This window comes from Trichosurus vulpecula, chromosome 1 (assembly GCF_011100635.1).
Source record: "Trichosurus vulpecula isolate mTriVul1 chromosome 1, mTriVul1.pri, whole genome shotgun sequence".
Classification (NCBI taxonomy): domain Eukaryota; kingdom Metazoa; phylum Chordata; class Mammalia; order Diprotodontia; family Phalangeridae; genus Trichosurus; species Trichosurus vulpecula.
The window spans coordinates 113,886,404-113,913,473 of NC_050573.1; the positions used below are offsets into that span (position 1 = coordinate 113,886,404).

Consider the following 27,070-nt stretch of genomic DNA (forward strand, 5'->3'; position numbering starts at 1 on the left):
ACAGTTGAGGAAACTGAGGCAGAGGTTAACTGACTTGCCCAGGATCACACAGCTAGGAAGTAGCTGATTCCAGGTCCGGTGTTTTCTCCATTATGCTACGTTACTGCCAAATGAGATGTCAACTTTTATTATTATATGAAAGAGGCAGAGTCTGAGGGATAGAATCCAAACCTTTATCTCAACCCTTCCAAACATGGGGAACAGGTGAAATTTGCCTAGACAGAATGCCTTCCAAGAAACCAACGCAATGCGAGCTGTATCTCAGAGGAGAGCGGAAGCCTACTTGCGGTAGGGACTATCAGGAGGCTCAAAGGCCGAGGAATAAGGCTGTGCAACTGGAGATCCTGAGAAGGGAATGCTGGGATTGACCATTTGGGGGAGAAAGGGCCCAGAATGGAGGGCCGCCTCCGCCTGGTTGGTCAGCAGCAGGCAGAGCTGATACATGTTGTGATTTAGGAGACGGATGCCCGGGATCAGCTGCTCCTGCTGGTACTGGAGGGCTTTGGCAATGTACATGCTGACCACAGACATCTCCTGCTGGGTTCGGGACAGGTTTTTCACTGTGGGACGAGAAGGAATACATCCATCATCAGTGGTCTAGACAGGGGGAGTCTCCAAAAAAGAAGGAAAAAAAGAAAAGAAAACCACCACTGCCATTGCTTACATTCCTCCAGCATGGCCTCCCCAATCTGCTGGTATCTGGGATCACAGGGGACCTCAGGAGTCTCTTGCTGAAGAGCTAAGACAAAACACAGACACTGAGATCATAAGCATGAAGAGAGAGGAGTTCTTGCTGTGCTAGCCAACCACCCCACTCCCCACCAACCCCTGACCAAGGACCTAGTCCTCCCATCTCTGGCCTTGACCAGGGTGTCTAGGGTGAAGGAAAGGGACAAAAGGGAAGAGAGTGAGCATCCTGGGCTTTCTAGGACATAGTGGATAAAAAGAAACAAGCCAGAGCATCTTCCTTTTCAGCGTTCTCTTTCATTTCATGGACTGGGGTGCTGTCTTTTTACCTGAAGCCTGCATGAGCTCAGCCACTCAACTGAAGCTGCAAGCTCATCAATCGGTAAGTGCCCTCCACAAGGACAGAGATCACAACCAGCTACGTCTACTCCTTCCTGGGTGATTCTTATTCAAGTCCTCCTATGAGTTAGCCACAATATGCTGGGGGCTCCCCTTGCTTTCTCCTGACTTTGTAAGGATTCCACTGGAGCACTTGGCCTATCCCCTTGTCATCCTTCCATCTCACCCCATGACCAGCCCACCATCCTTTTTCCATCATCTATTTCTCTGATGACATTCTTAACTCTTGTTCCTCAATGGAGTTCTTCATTCATTAGACATGGAAGCCTGCTCACTAACACCTAGCATATGCCTTTCCATTGACTACAGGGTGTTTTGTTAACCATGAAACAAAGTGTGTGTGTGTGTGTGTGTGTGTGTGTGTGTGTGTGTGTGCGAGCGCGCGCGCGTGTGTGCGCACGTACGTGCACGCACGCATGAGAGAGACAGAGAGAGAAAGAGAGAGAGAGAGAGATAGAGGTGGGGGTAGGTGGGGGTATGAGTTTTAGAGAATGAATCTTTTCTTTTTGCCAGAATAGTGCATGTGTCCTTGGACTATTAAGTCACTTTCCTGAGTTTAAATTCTATCACTTAAATGGAGATAATCCCTCCTCCCTGCCTATTTAAAAGGGATGAAATAAAGGTAATGCACATGGAAAAATCAATGAGTGCTTAATAGGAAAGGTACTGCATTCACCTAAGGATCAGGATAACAATTTCAACATAGATCATAGGATTTGGGGCATCTGGGCAGAGCACTGGACTTCTGAGTCAGAAAGACCTCAGTTCAAATCGGACAGTTATTAGCTGGGTGGCCCTGGGCAAAGCACTTAACCTCTCTCAATCCATTTCCCATTCGTAAAATAAGGATGATAATGTCACCCACCTGACAGGATTGCTGTGAGATCAAATTAGATGAGAAATCACTTTGCACAAGGGTAAAACAATTTAAATATGATGGAGGCACAAGTAGAATCATACAAGACCTACCAGCCAAGACATTAAAGAACTGCAGGTCTTGGAACAGTATAATACACTGAAAAGCAAAGGAACTGGGGCTGTGGCCAAAAAATGCCACACCCAGCAAAGTTAAGCATAATCTTGAATGAGAAAATGGGCATTTGATCAACTGTCAGTCTTGCAAGACTTTGTTAAAAAAAAAAAAAACAACCTTAACTTAAGAGAAGATTTGACATACAAGAGCCAAAAGAAACAAAAGGTACATACCAAAGACTGATTACAAGGGATTCAATAAGAACAGACTGTTTACTTTTTATATATGTAAAATGTAAAGCATATGTCTAAGATTCTTACTAATGATTGGTGAGCTCATAAGAAAGACTGGGATGAACCTGAGTATGATATGAATTTAAAAATAAAACTGTTTAGGAACAGCTAAAATGAGTAATTATTTTATAGAAATGAGGTACAAGAGGAAGAATGGATACAGAGGAATTAGACAGGGAAGGAGGGCTCATAGTTCTCGTAACCTACTTTTGTCAGGAATGGGTTTAAGAGGGAACAATACATATATATTTAGAAGAGTACAAAAGTCTTCTAAATTCAGAAGAAATGAAACAGTAGGGTATAGGGAGGGGGAGAGGACAAGGGAGGGATCTTTAGAAGGGAGGGTGAGGGATAGGTAAAAAGGGCGAGTATAGAATGGTGTTTAGATCAATGGAAATGGGAGAACAAGGCGGGGATCTCTAGAGGAGAGGGTGAGGGAGTAGGTTATGGGAATTGTACAAGGGTGTTTAGATTTATGGGAATAGAAGAATAGGGGAGGAATCCTTGGGGGGGGGGTAGGCAAGTAACAGGAGGGCAAGGTAGCAGGTGGAAATAAAGTAGAAAAGGCAGGAGGGATAGGAAACAAGAGATATGCACAAACATAAAACTAAGATCAGGAGTAGAATTTGTTTGGGAAAGTATATGTCTATATATGTATGCATATATGTATGTATATATCTATAGCTATAGAGAAATATATCCACACTTAATTGTAGCCTTCTAGGAGGAGGAGAGAAGAAAAAAAAAAGAACAAAGTAAAAAGTGCCCAGCAGAGAACAAAAGAAAACTTACAAGGAAGCAAAGAAAAGATGGCCGGCTCTCAAAACAACTATCATGCAGGCTTTCTTGAAATGAAAATTTATTGTTACGTATTTTGAATCCCCTTTTATGTTCTGCTATATATATGACATGCTTTTTTCTCCCTTTCTTATTCTGAATTTAAGTTCCAATATTTAAGTTTATGGTATGTTTTTGTTTTTCTTTTCTCTATGCTGTATTTGTGTTCTGATGTTTGAGTCTAAAATAAAATTTAAAAAAATTTTAATAATCACTTTGCAAACCTTAAAGAGATAGATAAGTCTTAGCTATAGAGACTGGGTAGTAAAGTAGATAGAATGACAGAAAGGCCTCTAGGCAAGGTACCTGACCTCTCTCAAACTCAGTATACTGTTCTATAAAATGGGGATAATAAAACACCTTGGGGTTGTGAGAATTCCAATGAGATTATCTATATAAAGTACTCTGCACATTTTAAAGTGCTACTACACAAATGCTAGCTGTTTATAATTAGAGCTGGAGGGAACCTAGGGGTATATTTAGTCTAACCCTCTCATTCCACAGATGAAGACACTGTGACCCACAGAGGGGACATGATTTTCAAGGTTACCCAGGGACTGAGTAGCGGAGCCAGTTAATGGAAGAAAAGATCATCAAATCGTATCATAATCGTATCATTTCCCATAGAATGTGAGAGCCGCACTGGGTCCCACACAGACAGGCCCTGGTGAGGCCAAGTGATCTCACTGGTGGCTCATTCCCTGTGGGAGTCATTAAATCCAATAACCACAAACTCGGTGTTTGTGGATTTAACCAGGCAATCAGTTGGGCAACTGCTATGACAGAGAGGGGAAAGACTCAGGAGGTCTGGGCTCCAGGGCCAGTTCTTGTCACTCTTCCCCTGGGCAAGTCATTCTCTGAGCCTGTTTCCTCTGCTGTTAAGTGGGATAATAATCCCACCCAGAATGACCTCCCTGGTGTGGTAGCTAGGAGGAAAGCACTCTGTTATGAGTTACCGTGAAGGGGCATGCTGGTGAATGTTTAATAATCAGCTCTGGGGGAGAAGGGGAAGCTTATGTTTAATCTGTATTATTAACATTTTCCACATTAATTTCTTGTCTAGATAATCAACTGAACAATAAACATAGCCCTGACTTGTAGCATTTGCTGATTCTGTGGTGTAAATGCACTCACGCTGAAAATTTAACGAGTAGCTCTCACAAAGCTGGTGCCAGCATATCCCTGGTACTATTATTATAAATAATTTACCCATTTGGCAAGTGGAGAACTACGTCAAAGACTGGCTCTCTAGAGAAGTCAAAGAGACCTGAGATCCTGCCTCAGATGCTCACTAGCTGTGTGACTCTGGGCACATCACTTAATGTCTTTGTCTCAATTTTCTCATCTGTAAAATGGGGATAATAACGGTGGCATTGGCCTCAGAAGGTTGTCTTGAGGACCAAGTGAGAAAAGCTAAGTAAAGTGCTTTGCAAACCTTGACATGCCGTAAAAAGGTCAGCTAGCATCATTATCATTTCCACTCACTAGACTATGAGCTCCTTGGAAGCAGGGACTGATTTTAGCCTCTTCTGTTTATTTCAGCACGTAGTAGGCCAGTCAAAACCAGTGGAATCTCCATCGCTGAATACCGTTTGGAAAAGAAGAAATCAGTTGTTGACTGACTGAAAGACGAAGACCTTCACCGGCCCAAAGGCAGAGTATCGGGCCATTTCTTACATCCCTTACGACTCTTCTACTCTAGACTTTGGTCCTTTCTGGCTCTATGACTCTACAGAGGACCCTTGAAAGTATAAAGCATCTTTCTTTGAAACCTTCTACCCGTATCATGCAATTCCTAATGGGAGCCAGGGATCAGGCTCCATTTCTCAATTGTCTCCTGATGAGGAAATAAGCCACAGCCAAGGCCACAGTGTGACTTGAGAATCTAGGCCTTCAGATCGGAGATTGAGAGCCGGCGAAGATTAAAACAACAGCCTCCTGCTCCTCTAATCCACAGAACTCACATGAGTGATATCAGATAGTTCCAGCAAATGCTAAAAACCGTCATGCAGTTTTGTACATCATGTACTTTCTTAGTAGAGGAAGTCTGCTTTCTTAGTACGATGGTTTCTTAGTACAGGAGATGCTATGCTTTTATATAAAACAGAATTCTTTCAAGCATGAAAAATGGTTGATTGTTAGCGGCTACAATTATTTTTCAAAAGTTGGGAGATTTTTAATTTTGACTCTTTTTTTAGACATTTCAAAGTTGAATTTTGCCCATCCCCTTCCAAAGTATCAAATCAAGACAAGCAAAAATGACTTGTGAATGAGTACTTAACAAGTGGCAACAAGCCACATCCCGTTCATTTTCCAGATAAGAGAGGCTCACTTGCCTGTTATCACACAGGTAGTAAGTAATAGAGCTGAGATTTGAACCTAAGTCCTTTGAACTCTGTTCAAGTGATGCTGCCTCCTAAGCTTATCAACCAGGCCAGTATAAAATCTTCTTCAGGCGACTTGTCAGGCTATGACAGTGATTCTGGGTTCTCAAACGCTGCACCAGTTGAATTTAAGCCCTGAGGAGCCTCACTAGGCTGGCGCATCTCATAATACGGTCCCAGTTACAAATTTTTGTATCCCCAGCACTTAGCACAGTGCCAGGTGCATAGAAGGCGCTGAATAAATGTTTATTGACCGAGTGATGGCTGTCTGAAAACTAGCCTAGCTAAGTCTGAGGTGGCTTAACAAAAGACATCCAGCGATGACTTTTTCTGTCCATTTTTTAAGGTGAGCACAGGTAGGCATATGCGTAGATGAGGGAGATACTTTCACTCACTGTTAGTTTTTTCAAAGGCTGAAGAACACAGTTAAGAAGCCTCATATTGCCTTTCAATGCCACAAACCCAAACTGAGATCAGATAATTCAGACCTCAGCAAACAGGAACTAAAAGAGGGCCTAAAAATGCTGTTGCAGTAGCAAGAACACTCCTTCCCACCCAAGGACTATGCTGCAGTACTGCACTGACCAAGGATGCCATGTGAGGGGTGGATGAAGCAACTAGGAAGTTTAGCCTGGAGAAAGGAAGACTTGTGGGGGTGGTGGTGAGGGGAGGAGCATGAGAGCTGTCTTAAGGTATTAGAAAAGCTGTCACATGAAAAGAGGACTAAATCTGTTCTGCATGGCCCCAGAGGGCAGAACTAAAAAGAGGCAGATTCAGGCTTGAAGGAAGAACTAACAATCAGAGGGGCCCCGAAGTGGATTGGGCTACCTCTGGGGGGCAAGTCAACCCAACAAACATTTGTTTGTTTGTGCTAATCACTGCAGATTCAAAGAAAGGCCAAATGGGCCCTGCCCTCAGAGAGTTGCCAATCTAATGAAGGTGACAACGTGCAAGCAGCTATGTACAAACAAGCTGTGTGCAGGATAAACTGGGGATAATAAGCAGAGGGAAGGCACTAGCAATAAGGGAGACCAGGAAAGGCGTCCTCCCAAAGATGGGATTTTAGCTGGGACTTGAATAGTCAGGACACAGAGACAAAGAGGGAGAGCATCCCAGAAATGGGGGGCAGCTAGGGAAGATGCCCAGAGTTGGGAGATGAAGAGTGCTGTGTTCAAGACCCAGCAGGAAAAGTATCACTGACCTCAGAGTATATAGCAGATAAGTGTGAGAAGATGGGAAGGGAGGTGGTGGGAACGTTTGATCATTCACACCGGAAGTCTTTAGAGAGAGGCTGGATGACCACTGGGCATGTTGTAGCGGGACACTTTTCCAGAGGTAGGTTGGACGTTGTTCAGTCATTGCCGTTGTCACTTCAGTCCTGTCTCTTTGTGACCCCATTTTGGGGTTTTCTTGGCAAAGATGCTGGAGCACAGTTTGCCATTTCCTTCTCCAGCTCATTTTACAGGTGAGGAAGTGGCTTGTCCAGGGTCACACAGCTAGTAAATGTCTGAGGCCACATTTGAACTCAGGAAGATGAGCCTTCCTGACTCTAGGTCCGGTGCTCTGTGCACTATGGTGCCACCTAGCTGCCCTTAGGGCAAATTAGATAGCTCTATAGCGCCCTTCCAACCCTGGGATTAAATGATCCTTGCGAGAAGAAAAACTGCCAGGTCAGCAGCTGATCTGAATTCTCTGGCTTCTTAGCTGTACTCTAATAGGGAGTGCATGGATGAGGTTTGGCTGGTTAAGTACATGGATGGACTCGTACCTTCAACTGTCTCCCTGATAGCTATTTCCTGTTGAGTTTTACACGTTTTTCTTCCCTGTTTTGACATATGTCTTTGTGTCAGGCTCTAGTTAGGAGGAATATCGAAGGAGAATTTTGCTAGCAACCCAGACATGCAACTCATCGAGGCCACAAACAGCAAGGTACAGACAAAATGTTTTGTTGGTGTTCAGGTGTGTGTGATGTGGGAGCCAGGGAACAGATGGGGAGGAGGAGGCTGCTAAGGAAGAGGTGTCAGATGTAATTAGGTGAGCAAGCAGTTGCACTGAGGATGAAACCAGGAGTTTAGAGGGATAGCTGAGTGAGCATGGGTGGGGGCAGATAAGGAATTCACATCTGCTGCAGCCAGGAGGTTTGTGTCTCCACCTCCAGCCCATGCTATTGCCCTGTTGGTCTGTTGGCCTTGGGCAGAGGAGGGCCAAGAGCAGGCGGTAGAAGAGCATCAGGGCAGCCAGCAGGAGAAGATTAATTATGCACCTTCCCCTACGATCTCATCCCTCTCAGCTGTTCTTCCACCATTAGACACTGCCAGACACTGCTCTGATGACTGATAACTTCTGGGATGACCCCAAATGGGGAGGGAGATCCTGGAAGGAGCTTTGAGATTCCATTCTCCTAGCTTCCTCTGAATTCAATCCACACTATTCTCTGCTTCGCCCTTAGAGGATATGGACCCTTGTGCCGCTGAAGCACTGGGGAAGGTGGAGGAGGGAGGTAGTGGGATTGTTACTATTTATTATTTCAATAGTTGCAGAAAGAATTCAGTAATCACAGGCATACAAGATTCCTAGCTTGAAGGGACTGGTTTTCTAGTCCAACCCCTTCATTTCACAGATGAGGAATCAGAAATTTGGAGAGGTGACGTGCCCTGCCCACGCCTATAGGTAAGAAGTGACAGAGCTGGGGTCCTTGGGGTCACTATTCTCCACCACCAAGAAGATGCAGAAAGTTGGTGTTGTTTTTCCAGTCGCAGAGCTGAGGGCCAGGGAGGTTAAGTAATCACCTGCACTTTGTACAGCAAAGCAAAGAATGGGAAACAGAGCATGGGCAGATAGCAACAGGCCAACAGACTGCTGGGAACATAAGGAAGTAAGGGGTCACTGAGTGAAATCTGTTCATTTTGCAGATGAATACACTAAGGCCCAGGAGGGTGAAGTAACTTGCCCAATGTCACACAGGGAGCCAGCAGGACACGTCGACAAGCAGATCAGCTCCTTGACTCTGGGCCACTTCTGATCAAAGAGTCCAACGTTTTTCATCATAAAATGTCACAAGGCTGGGTTTTGTTTCTCATTACTTCACGAGACTGGTGCACACAGAATGAAATCTGTTGACAGCAGCTGCTTGTGACGCTTAGAAACTGGTAATTATCTGTGTGATAGAGGCTGTGTTCACTCTCACTGAGCCTGAGTGTGACCGGCAGCCACGTCAATCAAACCCCATGAGGTGCTGACAGTCAGTGTTTACCCAGGAGCAGATGTGCCCTGACAAAGGAATGAGAGGAGGGCTGGGGGTCTGAGTGGTTCCTGAGGGAGGAGACAATGTTCCTTCATCTGGTAAGAGGGGAACGGATATGATCAGAATGATCCTCGGATTAAAAAAAAGAAAAAGAAAAAAATATTTATCTTGCAGGAGCTTGAATGGATTTTGAATTGATGGCATAATAGTCCAAAGAAGAATAACTAATAATTAAAGGGATGGAAAACAGTTTCGTAAGAGGGAGGAAAAGTACCGGGACAATGGCTAATCTGAAAAAAGCTTATAGGAAGTTCAGCTGGTAAAGAGTGCTGAAATCACCCCTACAGACCCACCAACTTCCTCAAACCTCTCCCACATTTCCAACTTCTCTTTTTCACCACACTCAAGTTAATCAGCTCTCCAAAGGACACATAACAGACATTATTTTTTTAAATGCCACATTATTTCAATATACTTAAGAACTTGATATAATACATTGGCTCCATGGAAACATATGGCCGTTAATTATAAAATTCGCCCATCCCATTATTTCCTCATCCCTCTGCTTACCTGTTTCCTCTAGCGCCTGTTGTTCTAAAGCTGTTGGATTTTCTGCACATCCATCCACTTCATTGGTCACTTATTTTGAAAAATATCACACTCGTGAGTTAGAAAGCAGAAAATAACACAGTATGTTCTTAAATGAGACTTTCAACTACTCCCTTGACAAGTCAACACTCATCCTCAGTGTAGGTGGGGTCACAAAGCTCTTTTATGTCTATTCTTAGATGCCCACCATGGTCTACTTGGTCATTTGACTCCTGGAAGAGAAAAATAGTCATTCCTGGTGGGTAGAATCTCCTCTCCGACTCTGGGAGATGGGGTCATTAGCAAGCTCGTAGCATTGTGTAGTGAGAATGCCCTGGCTTGGGCATCAGGAGACCTGGGTTCTGGGCCTGGCTCTGACATTAACTGATTGTACGATCTTAGAAGACGTTAGGTTTCTCGATTAAAGTTAGTGCGTTGGGGAAGGAAATCAATCGACTTCAGGCATATGCCTAAAAGTGGGGTGGGAAATTCAGAAATAGGCACAGAATTTCAGAGTGGGAAGGGACTTCATAAGTTTCCTGCATCCAACTTCAACCTGAGCAGGGACCCTTTCTGGACAAGTGGTCTTCCAGCCTCCCCCTGAATGACTCCAACAAGGGGGAAGCCACTCCTTCCTGAGGGAACCCACCACACTTTCTGTCAGCTCTGTTCTTTCAGAAACCACCACCCTTTGCTTCTGTTTCTGCCCCATAGAGACAAATGGAACTCTTGACTATGCTGTTTTCTGAGACAATAAGCCTTTGGAAAATCGTCCATTCCCCCCAATTGGAGGTCTTCAAGCAAAGGCTGGGTGATCACCGCTAAGGTCTCTTCTGTCTCTGAGATTCTGCCTCAGCCTCTGCTCCGATGCTCGCAAAGCCCAGAGCAGAGATAACCAGGGCTAAATGTGCTTTGGGGTGGGGGTTGGGGGAACCTTATTTTCCAACACAGGTTCATTCCCCAAGTTACTGATGGGGAAGGTGAAGCCCAAAGTAGTCTAGAACACTCCATGTTAGGCCACATGGGGCCTACAACACCCCCAAGTACAATGCTAATCAGATGTAGTTCCTATCTGGTTTTAATGTGTTACCATACCAATAAAAAAAGGAAATATATACAATGCAGTTTTCTAAGTTAATATGCAACCCCTAGGGATCCTTATGTATAGTTTAATTACCTCCATTTCTATTTTAGTTTGACAGCACCGTTCTAAAGTCGTCCCCCACCCCCCCCCCATCATCTAAGAGAACCCAGAATTGGCCAGCCAGGCGGCACTGTTGGACCTGGTGTCAGGAAGATCTGAGTTCAAATCCTGCCTAGACACTTAGCTCTGTGACCCTGGGCAAGTCAACATAGCCTCTGTTTGTCTCAGTTTCCTCAACTGTGAAATGGGGATAATAACAGCACCTATCTCCCAGGGTTATTGTGATGATCAAATGAGAATATATATGTATGTGTTATGTATATGCATATACACACACATATATGTAGATGTATGTATTTGCAAACCTTAAAGCACCATATAAATGCTGTTATTATCAATTATTAATTGGGCTATGGCCCTTGGGTATCTACCAAACCCCCAGAAAGTAAGAGAAACTCACAAGTGAGAAGACCCAGCATGGCATGGGCTGTGCTGAGCCACCAATCTTAGACAGCCATGGTGCCATGCCCCCGTGTGATTTCATCCCTCTTGGATGCTGGACTTACCACTGCTCGTTTCACTGTCTTCAGATTCATGCTCTCCAATGGAAATCACTGCCTGTGGAGGCTGCGACCACGTTTCAGGTAATACTTCTTGGGCTTGGAGGAAAGAATGGATTATTTCAATCATCTATCACCAATTACAGTAAAAGGCGACAGAAAACCTCAATGTGCAAAAAAAAAGCCTACTTCTTTATGAAAAGAAAGTGAGGAGGGTGGTTTTCCTACCTTTCTCCTTTTTGGACTCAAAGCCCCTCCAAGTTTCTTTCAGGGAATAAGGAATGAGGCTTTTTTTAATAAAAAACTCTAGCCATATGTGCACAAGCAAGTTGATGTGGACAATTAAGGCAATTAACTGAATTACTCAGGCCCCAAAAAACCTACTAAAGAGCCAAAAGTAAGAAATTTTGTCTCAGTTCCTTTTCTGAACTCAATTCAACAAATGTGTTAAATGCTTACCATGTGCCAGGCACTGTGTTAGGCACTAGGAACACCATGACAAAAATGAAACAATCACAGCCCTCCAGGAATTTACATCCTTTTGGGGAGGAGAAGTGAGTGGATAAACATACAAGGAAGAGAGAGCACTGTCTGGACAGTTAATGACTCAACTTTCCACTTCACCTCTGTAGACACTGCTCTAGTCAGAAAAATTCTCAGCCACCAAAGTACCAAAGTCTACCAAACAACTTTCCCACGGAGCTGTGATGCACCCTTCCCCTTATCACAGCCTTCGACACCAAGTGTAAGTTTATTGGTCAGACCTCCCTAAGTTTCTGTGTCTTGGGTGAGGGAGTGGGTGGCTGAGAGGGCTGACTCAGTTCAGACAGAGATTCCTGTCGAGAATGTTACCTGGCTTGTCGGGGCCAGGATCATAAGGATGCTTCATAGGGAGCGGAGCAGGCATTTCTGAAAGTTAGGAGGGGAGGTGACAGCATCATTTAGGCAGTGCCCATAGGTATTGAGCCAGGGTGTTAAGGTGTTAAGCCACTAGAACCTGTGCAAATAGGACTTGGGCAAACCGCACAGGCAGCATATTATGCAGAGCTCACTGCCTGAGATTTGTCTGTTGGCTAAACACATGCACACAGAGACACTGAAATTTTAAATGAGCGGAAGATCAAAGAGCTGCTTATTCCTCCAGAGTAAAACATACACTCCTTTGTTTAGCTTTTAAAGTTCTACACAACCCGGCCCCGACCTATCACTGCAGATTCACCGGACGTTATCCCCATCTCCACCCCCCACCCTCCGTAGTCTGATCCAACCCAACTGGCCTTCTCTAGGTTCCTCACTCAAGACATTTCATTTTCTACCTCCAAACCTCTGTAATGGCTTTCTCTCATGCCTGAAACACACTCCTACCTTACATCCACCACACAGGCACTCTAGGCAGTGCAGGCACCACTCACTTTCCGCATGAAACCTTTGCTAAAGGCCCCCGAACTGCTGCTGTCTTCCCTGCCAAACTACATTGTACTCAATTACTTCGTATAGATTTATATTTATTAACTTTATATTTACTTTTATATATGTTTAATATATTTATATTAACTTTATTATATATGTGTACATATATATGTATATATATATGCGTATATGTATATATACGCATATATATATATGTATATGTATATGTATATATGTATCTCCCCTATTAGCCAGTGAACTTATATATGTCTCCCCTGTGAGACTGTGAGCTTACATAGTCTTCCCTAACAGACAACAAGGACTGGGGTTTTTTTGTATCCCTAGTTCCTTCTATGGTGCTTGGCACATAGTAGGTGCTTAATAAATACTTGTTGACTGATTTCTGGTAATTCTCTGGCCCTCAATCCAACCCTCCTAAAATTAATTATAAACATTAAATAAAGGGGTGTTTTTTTCCAAAGCCTAGTTCAATTAGATTAAATTAAATGAGCAGTCATTAAGCACCTACTATGTGCCAGGGCCTCGGGATACAAAACCAAAGAAGTTCTATTCCTTGTCCTTAAGGAGCTTCCTACCCTGGCCCCTGCCCCCCCCCCCCGCCTTCTTACCTTCTTCCTCGCTCTGCTCCTGGAGTTCCAGGGCTATCTTTTCTCTGGCAGGTCTTTTTGGCCCTGTTGGGGAACAGAGAAATAGTCTGCTTCATCCATAACAGCTAATATGAAACAACAGATGAGAAGGGAAAGGTAACGGTATCTGTTTTGCTCAGAGTTGGTGCTTCCCCAGCGCTTACTAAGTTGTAGGAGATAGTCCTGAAAAAGCACCGGCCTCGAGCTGTGTACGGCTTCCGCCATGAGGGACTTAACTCTATGGGTCTGAATGGATCCCTCAACCAGGGATGAGACCCCTTCTCCTACTTCCTAGGGGTGTCTACTGTGAGACAGTGAATAGGAAAACTGATGCAAGCCTCCTTAAGAGCTGGGATTGAATTTGCATCCCCAGCACCTAGCACAGTGCCTGACACATAGTAGGCACTTAATGAATACTGACTGAACAAGCACTTATTAAGTGCCTGCTGTATGCCAGACCATGTGCAAGGAACTGGGGATCCAGATAATGAAATATAATCCCTCCCATCCATATAAAATGGGGATAATAATGGCACCCACTTCACAGGGTTGTTGTGAGGGTCAAATGAAATAGTAAAGAACTTAATACAATGTCAGGCACATAGTAGGTGCTTGATAAACACTTCTTTATTTTTTTCTTCTCTATTGTTTTAGCGGCACAGTGGCTAGAGCACCAGTCCTTGAGTCAGAAATGCCCGAATTCAAATGCCCTAGCTACGTGGCCTTGGGGAAGTCAGTTAAGCTCCGCTTGCCTCAGTTTCCTCATCTGTAATATCAGGGGATAATAACGTCACTTACCCCCTCTGGTAATAAGGACCTAATGAGATAATAGCGGTGAGGCACCCAGCGCAGGCCTGGCACACAGGAAGTGCTACGTGAATGCCGCACGTTGTTCGCGTCTAACCCTTCCAGGCCCCATGGGAGGTTTCCTTGGCAAAGATTCTGGAGCGGTTTGCCAGCTCATCTTACAGATGAGGAAACTGAGGCAAACACAGTTAATGTTGCGCCCAGGGTCACGCAGCTGGTCAGTGTCTGAAGCAGATCTGACTCTGGAAGATGGGCCTGCCTGGCTCTTTCGGCTGTGCACGTTAATCATCATTATTACTATTTTTAGGAGCAGCCGGGTGATGCCGCAAATAGAGCGCTAGGCCCGGCATCAAGAAGAGCTGGGTTCAAATCTGGCCTCGGACGGTTCCTAGCCATGACCCGGGCAAATCGCTTCTAAACAATAATGTTTGCCTCAGTTTGCTCATCTGTAAAATGGGGATAATAATAGCCCCGCCACCCCCCCCCCCAGTGGAAAGGATCAAATGACGTCACCGTAAAGCGCTCAGCGCAGCGCCGGCACACAGTAAGCGCCGGCCATCATTACATCATTATTATTATTATCTAGAAACTCCCATCACGTCAGTGACACCAAAGCTCTCTGACCGGCGGGAGGGGCGGGGCCGCCCCCGAGGCCACGGTGCGGATGACGTCACCCCCACGCCGGCTCCCGGACTCACGCTTGCGGGCCCCGGCCTTGGGCGAGCCCCGCGCTGCCATCTTCCAGAGCGCCGTCATCTTCTCGTAGAAGTGCGGCAGGGGGTCCGAGGGGGCCCCGGCGCGGAGGCAGCGCGCCTGCTCGCCGCGGAACTGCGTCTTGAGGTGCTTCCACTTGGTGCGGCACTGCTCCGCCGTGTAGTTGACGCGCCACTCGGCCAGGATGTCGGCGATCTCCCGCCACAGCTTGCTCTTGCGCTGGCTGGAGCCCGAGATGATGCGGTGCACCTTGCCCGTCTTGCAGATGGCCTCCAGCAGCAGGTCGATCTCGTGGCGGCCCCAGCTGGCCCTCCACGAGCCCTTGTACGGCTTCTTCAGCGCGCTCCGGGTCCTGCTGCGGAGACACGAGGGGGAGCGTTAGGGAGGGGGCTGCGGCCCGGGGGCGCGAGGAGCCCGGCAGGAGGGAGTGGGCGATTCTTTTCCAAAAGTCTCTCCTCCTCTCCAGACCCTCCGACCCACGGAGAAGGCGAGTGACGTGATACCAATTATACGGGTGAAGTCACGCGAAACACAGACCGGGAATATTTAAAAACAACCGTGTTACCCTGTCAAAGCTGATGGAACGATTTTGTTTCTCACGGACATAGTCGGGCAAGCTCTAGAATTCATTTCCTTATGTTCACACGGTGCCTTGGCACACAGCGAGCGCTTAATAAATGCTTGGGGAAGTAAAAAGTACACAGCAGAGAACAAAAGAAAACTCAAAGGGATGCAAAGAAAAGATGGACAGCTCTGAACACTGTGTACTATTTATATAGGCTTTCTTGAAATGGAAATTTATTTCTGTATATTTTGAATCCTCTCACGTTCTGCTGTGCACGTGGCAATCCTTTTTCCCCGTTATTTTGTATTTAAGTTCATAACATGTTTCTTTTTCTTATTGTGTATTTAAGTTTAAAATAAATTAATAAAATTTTTAAAAATGCTTGGAGACTTCGCTTGTCTGAAGAGAAATTTAGGGATTTAAAAGGCTGGGAATCCTTGCTTTACAAGGTTTAAGGTCTTTTGAGCATGATATCTGTTGGACAAACAGCTTTGCAGCTGGGGAGAGAGGATGTTGACAAAGCTGAATGGGACCTCATGAGTCCATCCACCTCATCTTATAGATAAAGACATTGAGACCCTGAGGTCTCAACTTCACACTAAGTGACCTGCCCAAGCTCAAACAAGTGGTAAGTGGTGGATCTCCTATCTGAACCCCGGTCCTGACCCCAATTCAACATTCTTTTCACGGTACCACCCAGAAACAATTGACTTCGGCCCCCAAAGCTTTCTACTTATTGTCTCCCAGCAATCAGGCAATATATACATACACATGTACAGAGAGAGAGAGAGACAGAGACAGAGAGACACAGAGATAGAAAGAGAGAGAGAATGAGGATAAATGGAAGGCACTCTAAGAGGAAGTAAAGCCGGCATAGTAGTAAGGACAGAGATCATCTCAGGGACTGGGGGCAGCCAGTGAAAACGAGAGGAGTCAGAAGATGGAATGTTGCTTTCAAGGAACAGCAAGACGACCAGTGTCATGGGCCAGGTGCAGCCCTACCTGCTGCAAAGGCAGGAATGGGGACCTGGCTGTGGACCAGGCTTTAAAACCCAAACAGGGGCCTTTGTATTTGATCCTGGAGGCAAGAGAGAGCCATTGGAGCTTCCTGAGCTTTCATCACCCGCTAGACCCAACTTGTAGAGTAGATAGGCTGGTGCCAGGCACTGGAACAGTGCCAGTGGAGGAAGGCAGGCAGACCCTCTGCTCTTCCCAGATCCCTGGGTCCCTAGGTAATCAGGCCACTAAGCAGCTCAGCGGAGAGTGCTAGACCTGGCTTCAGGAAGACCTGAGTTCAAATCTAACCTGAGACACTTGCTAGCTGTATGACCCTGAGTGTCACTTAACCTCTGCCTTAGTTTCCTCGTCTATAAAATGGGGGAGATAACACTAGCACCTATCTCCCAGTGTTATGGTGAGGGTCATATGAGATATTTGTAATGAGCTTTGCAAACCTTAAAGTGTTGTATGAGTGCCAGCTTTAGCTATTTTTTAAAGTAATTGGTGACTTACCAGCATTTTCACTCAGAGGGTGAGCTAAGAAAGACAAATATTAGACTGAAATATATACTCTTAGAGAGCTGCCGGGGAGGCTGAGAGATTAAATGACTTAGGTAGGATTATATGGACAGAATGTATCAGAAGTCGGGGCACTGCGAGGGTAAGTAACTTACCCAGGGTCACAAGCTAGGAAGTGTCCGAGGCTGAATTTGAACTTGGGTCTTCCGGACTCCTGGCCCAGTGCTTTGTGTACCATGGCACCCCCTAGCACTGAGGGAGTGAAGAGCGGTGGATGACACAGGTTATGAGCTTGGAGGGCAGGGACGATGGTACTGCCAATGCCAAGTAATAGGGAAATTCAGAAGAGGAGAGAGTTTGGGGTGGGAGGGAGAAGGGAGTGGTGATTTATAACTGTCTGCTGAATTGAAATTAAATTAAACTGACTTGAACTAGAGTTCCTATTATTAGCATCCACTGAAGAAATATCTGACTGGAACAGAGAACGGTGTTGTTAATGAAAATAAGGTTTGGGGATTTTCTTAGGATTTCACCAGAAATACCTATTACCAGAAAAATTCAAGAGTCGTCCTTTCCTATCTGTACTGCTCAGAACACTCTCCTCCACCAAACCAAACTATTTGGGGAGGGGAAGGTAAAGAGAAATAGAAGCTTCTTTCGCCGCCCCCCCCAAAAGTAATTAAAAATAAAAGTTTTCATACTATTAGCACCACCTGGTAGAGCCCATAGCAAAGTGGTCTACGTTTACACGGCAACGTTGGGCTAATACATCCGTCTGAGGGGAGGAGGAAGTTGGAGTCTGCATTTATTGATACCACGGAGCCAGTCCGTACACATAAAGCAACCAGAAAGAAATTCAAATGTAAAGTTGTCTTCTGCTTGTAACACCCAATATTCATTTCAAGACACGTGAAAAGGATTCAGCAAACAGATTAAATTAAGGGGGAACAATACTGAGTTAGGATGTGAGCTTCACAGAATAGCAGCTTAAGGAATTACAGAGAATTCAATCTAGCTCCCCATCCCCAAATGCCAGATCAGGAAACTCATGTTGGTGAAGTGAGGTGGAGTCCGAAGTCCTGCGTTCAAGTGTTGGCTCTGACACTTACTAGGTGGTCCAGTGGACAGAGGGCCGGGCCTGGAGTCAGGAGGACCTGAGTTCAAATTCAGCTTCTGACACTTACTGTGTGACTCCATTTGGGATTTTCTTGGCAATGATACTGGAGTGGTTTTGCCATTTCCTTCTCTTGAGAAACTTGCTAGCTGTAGGACCCCGAGTGTCACTTAACCTCTGCCTGTCTCAGTTTACTCGTCTGTAAAATGGGGATATAATACTAGCACCTACTTCCCAGGGTTATAGTGAGGGTCAAATGAGATATTTATAATGAGCTTTGCAAACCTTAAAGTGCTATATGAATGCTAGATGAGATCACTGAGGCAAACAGGGCTAAATGACTTGCCCAGGTTCACCCAGCTAGGAAGCGTCTGAGGCCAGATTTGAACTTGGTATGAGGAGTCTTCCCGACTCCAGGCCCACCACTCTATCCATGTAAAACGAGGAAGTTGGCTAAATGAATGTAAGACCCCTTCCAGTTCTAAATTCACAACCTTAAGACAAAAGAGCTCTTGAGTCAGAGGTTCTGGTTCAAATATAGTAAATAGGAATATTTACTGACTTTACAAATCATGTCACCTCTTTCCATCTTCTGCATCTGGGAGGGAGATGGCCTAGATCAGTGGTTCTTGACCTTGTTAGTGTCTCAGACCATTTTGGCAATCTGTGGATCCCTTCTCAGAATATTTGTTGCCTTTGCTGATAAAGGAAGGAAATGCTAAACTTTAATAATTAGAAGTTAATCAAAGATGTAAATTTTTTCCATTCGAGTTTACAGACTCCCTGAAATTTATCTGTGAGCCCCTAGTTTAAGAACTCCAATCCTTTATAATCTCTAAGGTCTCTACTATGATTTATCTGTTTTTTCTAAGGCCGCATGGCTAATTAGCGACATATCTAGGACCAGAACCCTGACCCCTAAATTGAATGTACTATTATTATAGTCACTTATGGATCCTTTCAGTGGCAAGCTCTCCTAGTCTATTTTGAATATAACTTGATTTGCAAAAATCTATTTTAGATCGGCTTTTCCATTGATTACAGACTTCTTTTTTCTTTTTTTAAAGGCTGAAGTTTTAAGGCCTTCTAATTAGGCGATGGATTGTATGGGAGTAACTCCCGCCAAGAGAATTGCAGTTTCTTGCTGTCTAAAATAGTGTTGATGATAATGATTGGGTGCGAAATTAATGGTGTGTGTTGTAAAGGCAACATATAAGTGTTAGGCTCCATAGGGATGGAATTCGAGGGAAATGTGCCTGGGAAGCTACATGGGGCTGGCTGAGTTTTTGAGTCAGAGGGGAAGAGAAGTTATGTACTGAGGAAGAAGGAACGTTGTGGAGGCCAATCAGAAAGAACTCACTGGGAAATTTCGGGGATGCCAGGGAAGGCGTTTGATTCCAAATTCCCAAATAGAACAAGGCCCACTTGGGGGTTGGGGAAAGGGCAGTGGGGTTCACTAGAAAATGCTGGATGTGGACTCAGGGCCTGGATAGGAAACCCAGCTCTGTCTAGCCTCTCTAGATAATCTATGGTCCAATTCATTCATTCATTCACTCATTCATTCATGTGTTCATTCTTCCACTCACTGTGCTAGGTTCTTATGGCTACAAATACAAGAAACTGTCCCTGCTTTCAAGAAACTTACACTCTCTTACATAAAAGCAAAAGCTAATATAAAATACAATCAATTTTCATGAGGGCAATGTTCCTAGGAAATGGAGCAAAAGTCACATGAATGTTGATATATTAAACCTATAGGAAACAAGGGTTTAGGTTCCCTCGACCACCAAAACCAGTCATCTTTTGCTAGGGATTGCTGAAAAATACACTTTTCTGCACACAATTCTTTATAACAAAATATTAATTCTGATAATATTCACTTTTCCTAACACAGTAACCATAGAATAAACTGATAAAATTCAGTACGCAGAATGAAACCGGCAATATGCAAAACATTTTTTCTTGCTAATAATTCCTTAAAATTCTGTAACCTTTCGTGCTAACATCTCACAATATTCCCTTTTCATAACTCATGAAATCTACAGCACCATAAATGCTTTCCTCCTTTTTGCAGACATCATGAATCGTGGATTCCTTAACACCAAACTCGGGGACAACAGCGGCTGCAGACATTCCAGCACGAAGTTTCTCTGATACCTTTATTTTCTCACTAAGCCACATCACAGACTTTGCAAGCCCCTGGGCACGAAGGACTTGCATAATTTGAGGCATAACTGCAACACAAAATTTGAGTTTTAAAGGCAAACGATGAAAATATGCCATGAACGCACAGAGAGCTCTTTACATTGGTAGGGTGAACAAGACCAATGAAGCACCTAATAGAATACCAGGCACTCCACAAATTGGTGCACAGAATGCCTCTCATTTTTTTCAACTAGAAAGTGAAAATGAGGTTACTAATAAAATCACCCAAATGCCTACAGTCACAAGAGTTAAAATTGCAAATGTTGAGGATTCACTGCATATCCAAAATATACACTATGGTGATTTATAAAAATATTGAATAAAAGGCACTCAGGAGTGGCATTTATTAAGTGCCTATAAAAATTTAAAAAGAAAAAAGGGCCTCTAGGTGGTGCAGTGGATAGAGTGCTTGGCCTGGAGTCAGGAAGACCTGAGTTCAAATCCAGCCTCAGACACTGACTAGCTGTGTGACCCTGGGCAAGCCATTTAATCCTGTTTGCCTCAGTTTCCTCATCTGTAAAATGAGCTAGAGAAGGAAACAGCAAACCATTCCAGTATCTTTACCAACGGGGTCACAAAGAAATTTGACCCCCCCACCCCCTCATCCTCCTGGCTGGGAAATACTCCTTCATATGCCACTAAAAATTCCATGTGGTTTGGCAACTTGGCCTCAGACCTTGAATAAGACCCTCACTTAACCTGTGACTTGGAATTCGGGAAGCATCTATGATTACCAATAAAAATAATCAGGCTGTGTGTGTGTGTGTGTGTGTATAGTGGGGGCAGAATGGAAGGAGGGCTATTCACTGGGTGGGGGGGTAGAGGGGGTGATAGGAACTGTGGTATAAGTCCACATCTTTATGGCGCTCTAAGATCGACAAGGGTGCTTTTCATCTAACACCTCACAACCACCCTCTGGGCGAGATGCTTTTATCATTCCCATTTTATATCAGAACAGACTGAGGCTCAGAGGCATTAAGTGACTGGTCCAGGTGCTTCAGGTGGAATTAAAACTACCAGGTCACTCTGACTTTTCCTGTTAATTCATGGGGTTCATCTTAGCTTTTGGTCTCTAGAGAATCAAAAACATTCCTAGAGAGGAATGGGCCCTTTGAGATCATTCCAAAGTCAAATGATCTCTCTCCTCTCTCCCTTGCTTTTTCGGAGGTCCCAAAGTGGGCAACAGCGCCCCCTAGGAGAGGGGCGCTGGAACGATGGGGGTGGGGTTTGAATGAAAATATGGAGGCGACGGAGGCATAAAGAAAAAATTTAAGAAAAACCTTAAAAACCAATCACACGTGTTTCGTCCATCGTGTAACAGAGTTAAAATCAGAGAGATCGCTTTATTTTCCAAATAACCATAAGGGATCAGCGGCCAAGTCCACCGACAAGCCTTAACAAGCAAGTGTTGGCAGGCCAGCGTGGAGCACTGTCAGGAAGTCCACCAGGCCTCCGGCAGGCCTGGGATGCCTTGTTTACAACGCGACACTATACAGTTATACGGTGCAATATTGTGTCACCGAAATTTCAATGCCGGGTAAAACCCACACATTTACAGTAAATTATTAAATTTAAGATACATCATTTAAAAAAAATTTATAATTTTTGAAATGATGCAATTTTTAAAAAAACCGTTAAAAGGTTAAAGAAAATAGACTTTTAGGGGGCGCTGAGTAATTTTTTAAAGGGGGTGGTAGGTCAAATAAGCTTCTGCTTTAAAAGAACCCCAGCCTCGGGATTCGGAGGACCTGGGTTTGAATCCTGACCTGGCTACTTACTACAGATGCGCCCTTTTACGAGACCCCCAACCCCTCTGAGCCTCGGTTTCCTCATCTAGTCCAGGGAAGGTGGCGGAGGTGTCGCCCGCGACGCTTTCCGGCTCTCAGTCCCACAATGCCCGCTCAGCTAGCTGACGCCAGCTGGCTGTGTGACCTCGGTAAACCACGCGCCGTCTCTGGGCTCCTCTGCATTCTCCCAGCTCTCGGAAGTCCCTTTCCCACGCTAAGTCTGGGGACCCCGTAAGGACCTAGGTGTGCCACGTCTCTCTCCACCCAGGCGTAGCCGCCTGAGGAAAGCCGGGGGATGCTGGCATTTAGGAGCCCCTCCTGGGGGGAAGCCTTCGCGTGGCCCCCGCCCCCCACCCCCTCCTGGGGTACCCGGGACTCACGGGTCTTCCGGAGAGCCGCCTTCCTCCATGCCTCCCCTCCCGGTGTCTTCCTGAGAATGAGCAGCCTCGTGCGTCCGCTCCCAGCCCGGACCGCTAGGGGGAGGCAGCGCCCTCGCATTACCGCCTCTGATTGGCCGCTTTGCACTAGCCCCGCCCCCTTGCCTCCAGCTCCGACTGTATCCAAAGGATGCCGGCACATGTGGACCCTGGAAGGCACCTCAAAGGCCGTCGGGGCCGCCACCTCTTGACACAAAGTCAACAGATAAAAATAAAGACAGCATTTAGAAGGCTCTTCAGGGTCTGCAAAGTGCTTCACGCAGATTCATTACGACACTGCTGGGACATGGGCGCTACGGTAATCCCCACTGTACAGACGAGGCAACTGAGGCAAACAAGGGAAGGGATTTGCCCAGGAAGTGTCTGGGTCTGCATTTGAACTCAGGTCCCCCTAGCTCCAGGACCAGTGTTCTACCCACTGCGCCACCTAGCTACCCGTACGTATAAATACACGTGGATATATTATATATACACATAGCTACGTGTGTGCCTATGTATGAATACACAATGTATGTTTATAAATGTACACACATATAAACACAATATATTATATATATACATGTCACATATCCCTGTGCATATTTATATGTATTAATACACATATACATGCACGTGTATATACATATACATGTGTATAAATGCATTTATATATTATGTACGCCGCATAGATCTCTATACATATATATGTGTAAATATACATGTATGTATTATATGCCCTATAGCCATGTAATGACATACTTACAGACATATGTCTTCTGTGTACAAAGTTGTTTACGTGTTTCCATCATTAGAATGTGAGGTAGGTGCTGTTTACTAGCCCTCTTTTACCGATGAGGAAACTGAGACAAACAGGGTGAAGTGACTTGCCCAGGGTCACACACACAGTAAGAAGCACCAGAGGGGTTTGGAAACCAGTCTTTTTTTCTGAGGTCCATATTAACTTAGCTCAGTTGGTCTTCAGATAGAGAGGCAGCTTTGGACATTTGCTACTACGTGACCTTGGGCAAGCGACTCCACTTCTCAATCTCAGTTTCCTTATCTCTAAAATGGGGATAATAATATATGTAACACTTTACTCACAGGATTGTGAGGCTTACATTAGACAATATATGTAGTGAGATTTACAAACCTTAAAGTGTTATGTAAATGCAATTATTATTAATTACTATCACTATCATTATTATTATTATTACTATAGACATTATGACATAGTGGATAGAGACCTGGCCTCAGAACCAGGAAGACCTGGGTTCAACTCAGTCCCACATACACTGGCAGTGTGACCCTGGGCAAGTCACTTAATCTCTCAGAGCTCTAGGTAATCCTCTAGGGCTCTAAATTGCAGATTAGGTGATAACTTGAATTGGTAGAGAGAACAGCCTTACCCGGGAGTTCTCTAGACCAATGAAATCACAGGTTCAGTCTAAGCCCCAATATTGTTTGTCTGCTATGGGGCCTGTCCTTGAAACTGTATCAACTTAGCAGAAACCTCTAGAGCTTGTGCTCTGCTTCTAGAGCCTTTTAGAACTCCGGGTCACCTCAAGGACACAGTCAGACACAGGAGGAAGGAGACTTTGTGATGGGCCACGATATTGCTCCGGTTGCCTCCTGACCCTGGTGTCCAGTGCAGCCCTGTGGCTCAGGCCTCCTCAAGTTGCTGTGAGAATTTGAACCCATCCCCTTCTCCCTTCCTCCCAGACCTACAGAAACAACACAACGGTGAGGCTAGGAATCACTCTTTTCCCTTCTTTCTCCTTCCTCCCTTTTCCAGCAGAGGGTGTCCTGCCTTTGAAGAATAAATGCTTTGCTGTCCTGCACAGAACTTCAGAAGCAATGAGTGGAAGATGGAAACAGGAAACAGGCTAAAATAAAGAAAAAAAAACTTCACAACAATGAGAGCTATGGATAAGAGCAAAGGACTGCTGAGGGAGGGAGGTAGGGGCTTCCCCCACTGAAGGTCTTTAAGTATAGGCTGGATGGCCACTCATAAGGTGTAAAGAAATCGAATATTTTGGAGAGGGGTATGGGTGTGGAATGACGTTCTGAAGTCAGAGGATGTGGCTTCAAATCCTGTCTCAGGTACTTATTTATTGCCCCAGTGACCTTGAGGAAATCACTGAACCTCCCTGGGTTCTCTGTTTCTGAGGGGTTTGGACTAGGTGGTCTCTGAGGTCCCTTCCAGATCTCAATCAATAGATTCTCTGAGGTCCCTTCCAGATCTCAATCAATAGATTCTCTGAGGTCCCTTCCAGATCTCAATCAATAGATTCTCTGAGGTCCCTTCCAGTCTCAATAAATAGATCCTCTGAGGTCCCTTCCAATCTCAATAAATGGATCCTCTGAGGTCCCTTCCAATCTCAATAAATGGATCCTCTGGGGTCCCTTCCAATCTCAATAAATGGGTCCTCTGAGGTCCCTTCCAATCCCAATAAATGGATCCTCTGGGGTCCCTTCCAATCTCAATAAATGGATCCTCTGCGATCCCTTCCAGATCTCAATCAATAGATTCTCTGAGGTCCCTTCCAATCTCAATAAATGGGTCCTCTGAGGTCCCTTCCAATCTCAATAAATGGGTCCTCTGAGGTCCCTTCCAATCTCAATAAATGGGTCCTCCGTGATCCCTTCCAGATCTCAATCAATAGATCCTCTGAGGTCACTTCCAATCTCAATAAATGGGTCCTCTGAGGTCCCTTCCAATCTCAATAAATGGGTCCTCTGAGGTCCCTTCCAATCTCAATAAATGGGTCCTCTGAGGTCCCTTCCAATCTCAATAAATGGGTCCTCTGAGGTCCCTTCCAATCTCAATAAATGGGTCCTCTGTGATCCCTTCCAGATCTCAATCAATAGATCCTCTGAGGTCCCTCCCACCTCTGACATTCTGTGAGTCTTTGACTCAGTCGCTCCAACCCTAGGCTCCCAAAGGAAGATCAATTTTATTCCCAGAGCTCGGTGAACGTTCAGGAGTTCGATGTTCTCAGTTTTAGGCACAAGTTGACCAGCTCTTCTAGAGGACTGATATTACCACCGCCATTGTTATTCATTTATTATTGACAGATTATTATATTATTGTGTTATATTATATTAAATTATTATCATATTATATTATTATTGACTGATATCGTTAGTCATTTATTAAGTGCCTACTATGTGCCAAGCACTGTGCTAAGGGATGGGGACACAAAGAAATGCAAAAGCAAGTCCATGCTCTAAAGGAGCTTACTTCCCTACAAGTTCCTGCCAATCTAATTATCAACCAATCAGTCAACAAATCCAAATCCATCCGTCTCAGACATCTGCAAGGATTGGAGGGCTACATGTAGTAAGGGTCATGGTCTCAGCTCTCAAAGGGCTTACAATTTAGTTGGGAAGAAGAGGCAAAATACATACATGAAAAGTTAATTAACAAGACAGGACAAGCAATTGAGAAACGTCCAGGGGCAGGGCACGACTAAATGCTCAAGAAGTCCAGGGAATAAGTGGCTGGAATAAGAGGGAAGAGAGAAGCTGGATTAGGCCTGGGAGGGCTGCATGGGGGAGGAAGGGCTTCAGTGGAGCTTCCCAAGATGGAGGAGGGTTTGGTTAGCATATATATTGCTGCTAATTTTTTGCTGCTAATAATGATCAGGAAGCCAATTACTGGCTACAGAGGTGGTAGCAGAACCACAAAAAAAAGACAGACAGATGCCCGCTCATCCTCCCTGATTTGTCCCTTGTCTAATGACCGCTCCAGCTGCTGCTGGATCTGTGCATCCTGCCTGTCGGCCCTTCATGTTGGCATCCTGTTCAGCTGGATGTTTCCATTTCAGCCCAAGTGCTCTCCCCTCTTTCCTCTCCCTCCTCCCCGCCCCCCATCTCTGCTCCCACCAAGGCTGTCCATGTGTTAGAGCCAATTCCCAGCTCTTAATGAGCCCCTACCATGAGCCAATGCCCCAGGACAAGAATAACTCACATTTCTACGGCACCTTATGCCCTTTCCTCCCAACGACCTTGTGAGGTAGGCTGTGTAAGTGTGGCCATCCCCATTTTGGGAGGAGGAAACCAACACCAAGACTGGCTATGTAACTGGCTCGAGGTTGTGTGGGTAGCAAGGAACTCACATCCTCTGGCTCTAAATCCAGGGTGCTGCTTCTTCCAAGGTTTCCTTCTTCCAGGCTCTGCAGTTAAGCCTTATTAAGTGCCTACCACGTTCCAGGCACTGTGCCAAGCACAGGGGATTCAAAGAAAGGCCAAAAGTCTGTGCCTTCAAGGAGCTCACAATCTAATGTTAGAGACAATATGTAAGGGATAACTTGGAGGCCGTCTCAGAGGGACGCACTAGCATGAAAGGGGATTGGAAAAGGTTTTCTGCGAAGGTTTAGCTGAGACTTGAAGGAAGCCAGGGAAGTTAGGAGGTGGAGATGAGGAGGGACAAAATCCTAGGCATGGGGGACAGCCAGGGAAAATGTTCAGAATCAGGACCTGGAGTGACATGTGTGAGGATCAGCAAGGAGGCCAACGGCACTGGACCTTAAGTACATGGGGAGGGTTACGTTGTGAGAAGATTGGAAAGGGAGAAAGGGGCCTGGTTAAAGGCCAAAAAAGAGATTTTATATTTGATCCTAGATATAATAGGGAGTCACTGGAGTTTGTTGAAGAGGGGAATAAGATGGGCAGGCCTGAACTTTAAAGAAGATAACTTTTGGCAAATAAGTCAAGGATAGACAGGAATGGGGAGAGACTAGGTCAACCAGCTAGCTATTCCAACAGTCCATGTTTGA

The 27,070-nt window shown here is 45.2% G+C and overlaps 1 protein-coding gene across 1 annotated transcript; it reads right to left on the minus strand.

The window, feature by feature from the left end:
• Positions 1–279: 279 nt before the first annotated feature.
• On the minus strand, positions 280–22,374 carry LOC118834385. Its single transcript, XM_036741847.1, has 7 exons — positions 22,004–22,374; positions 14,672–15,042; positions 13,149–13,211; positions 11,116–11,208; positions 9,388–9,456; positions 665–739; positions 280–560 (listed from the first exon to the last, which is right to left on the minus strand). The coding sequence occupies exons 1-7, from the start codon at positions 22,372–22,374 to the stop codon at positions 280–282; spliced, it is 1,323 nt and encodes a 440-aa protein (XP_036597742.1).
• Positions 22,375–27,070: the final 4,696 nt, after the last annotated feature.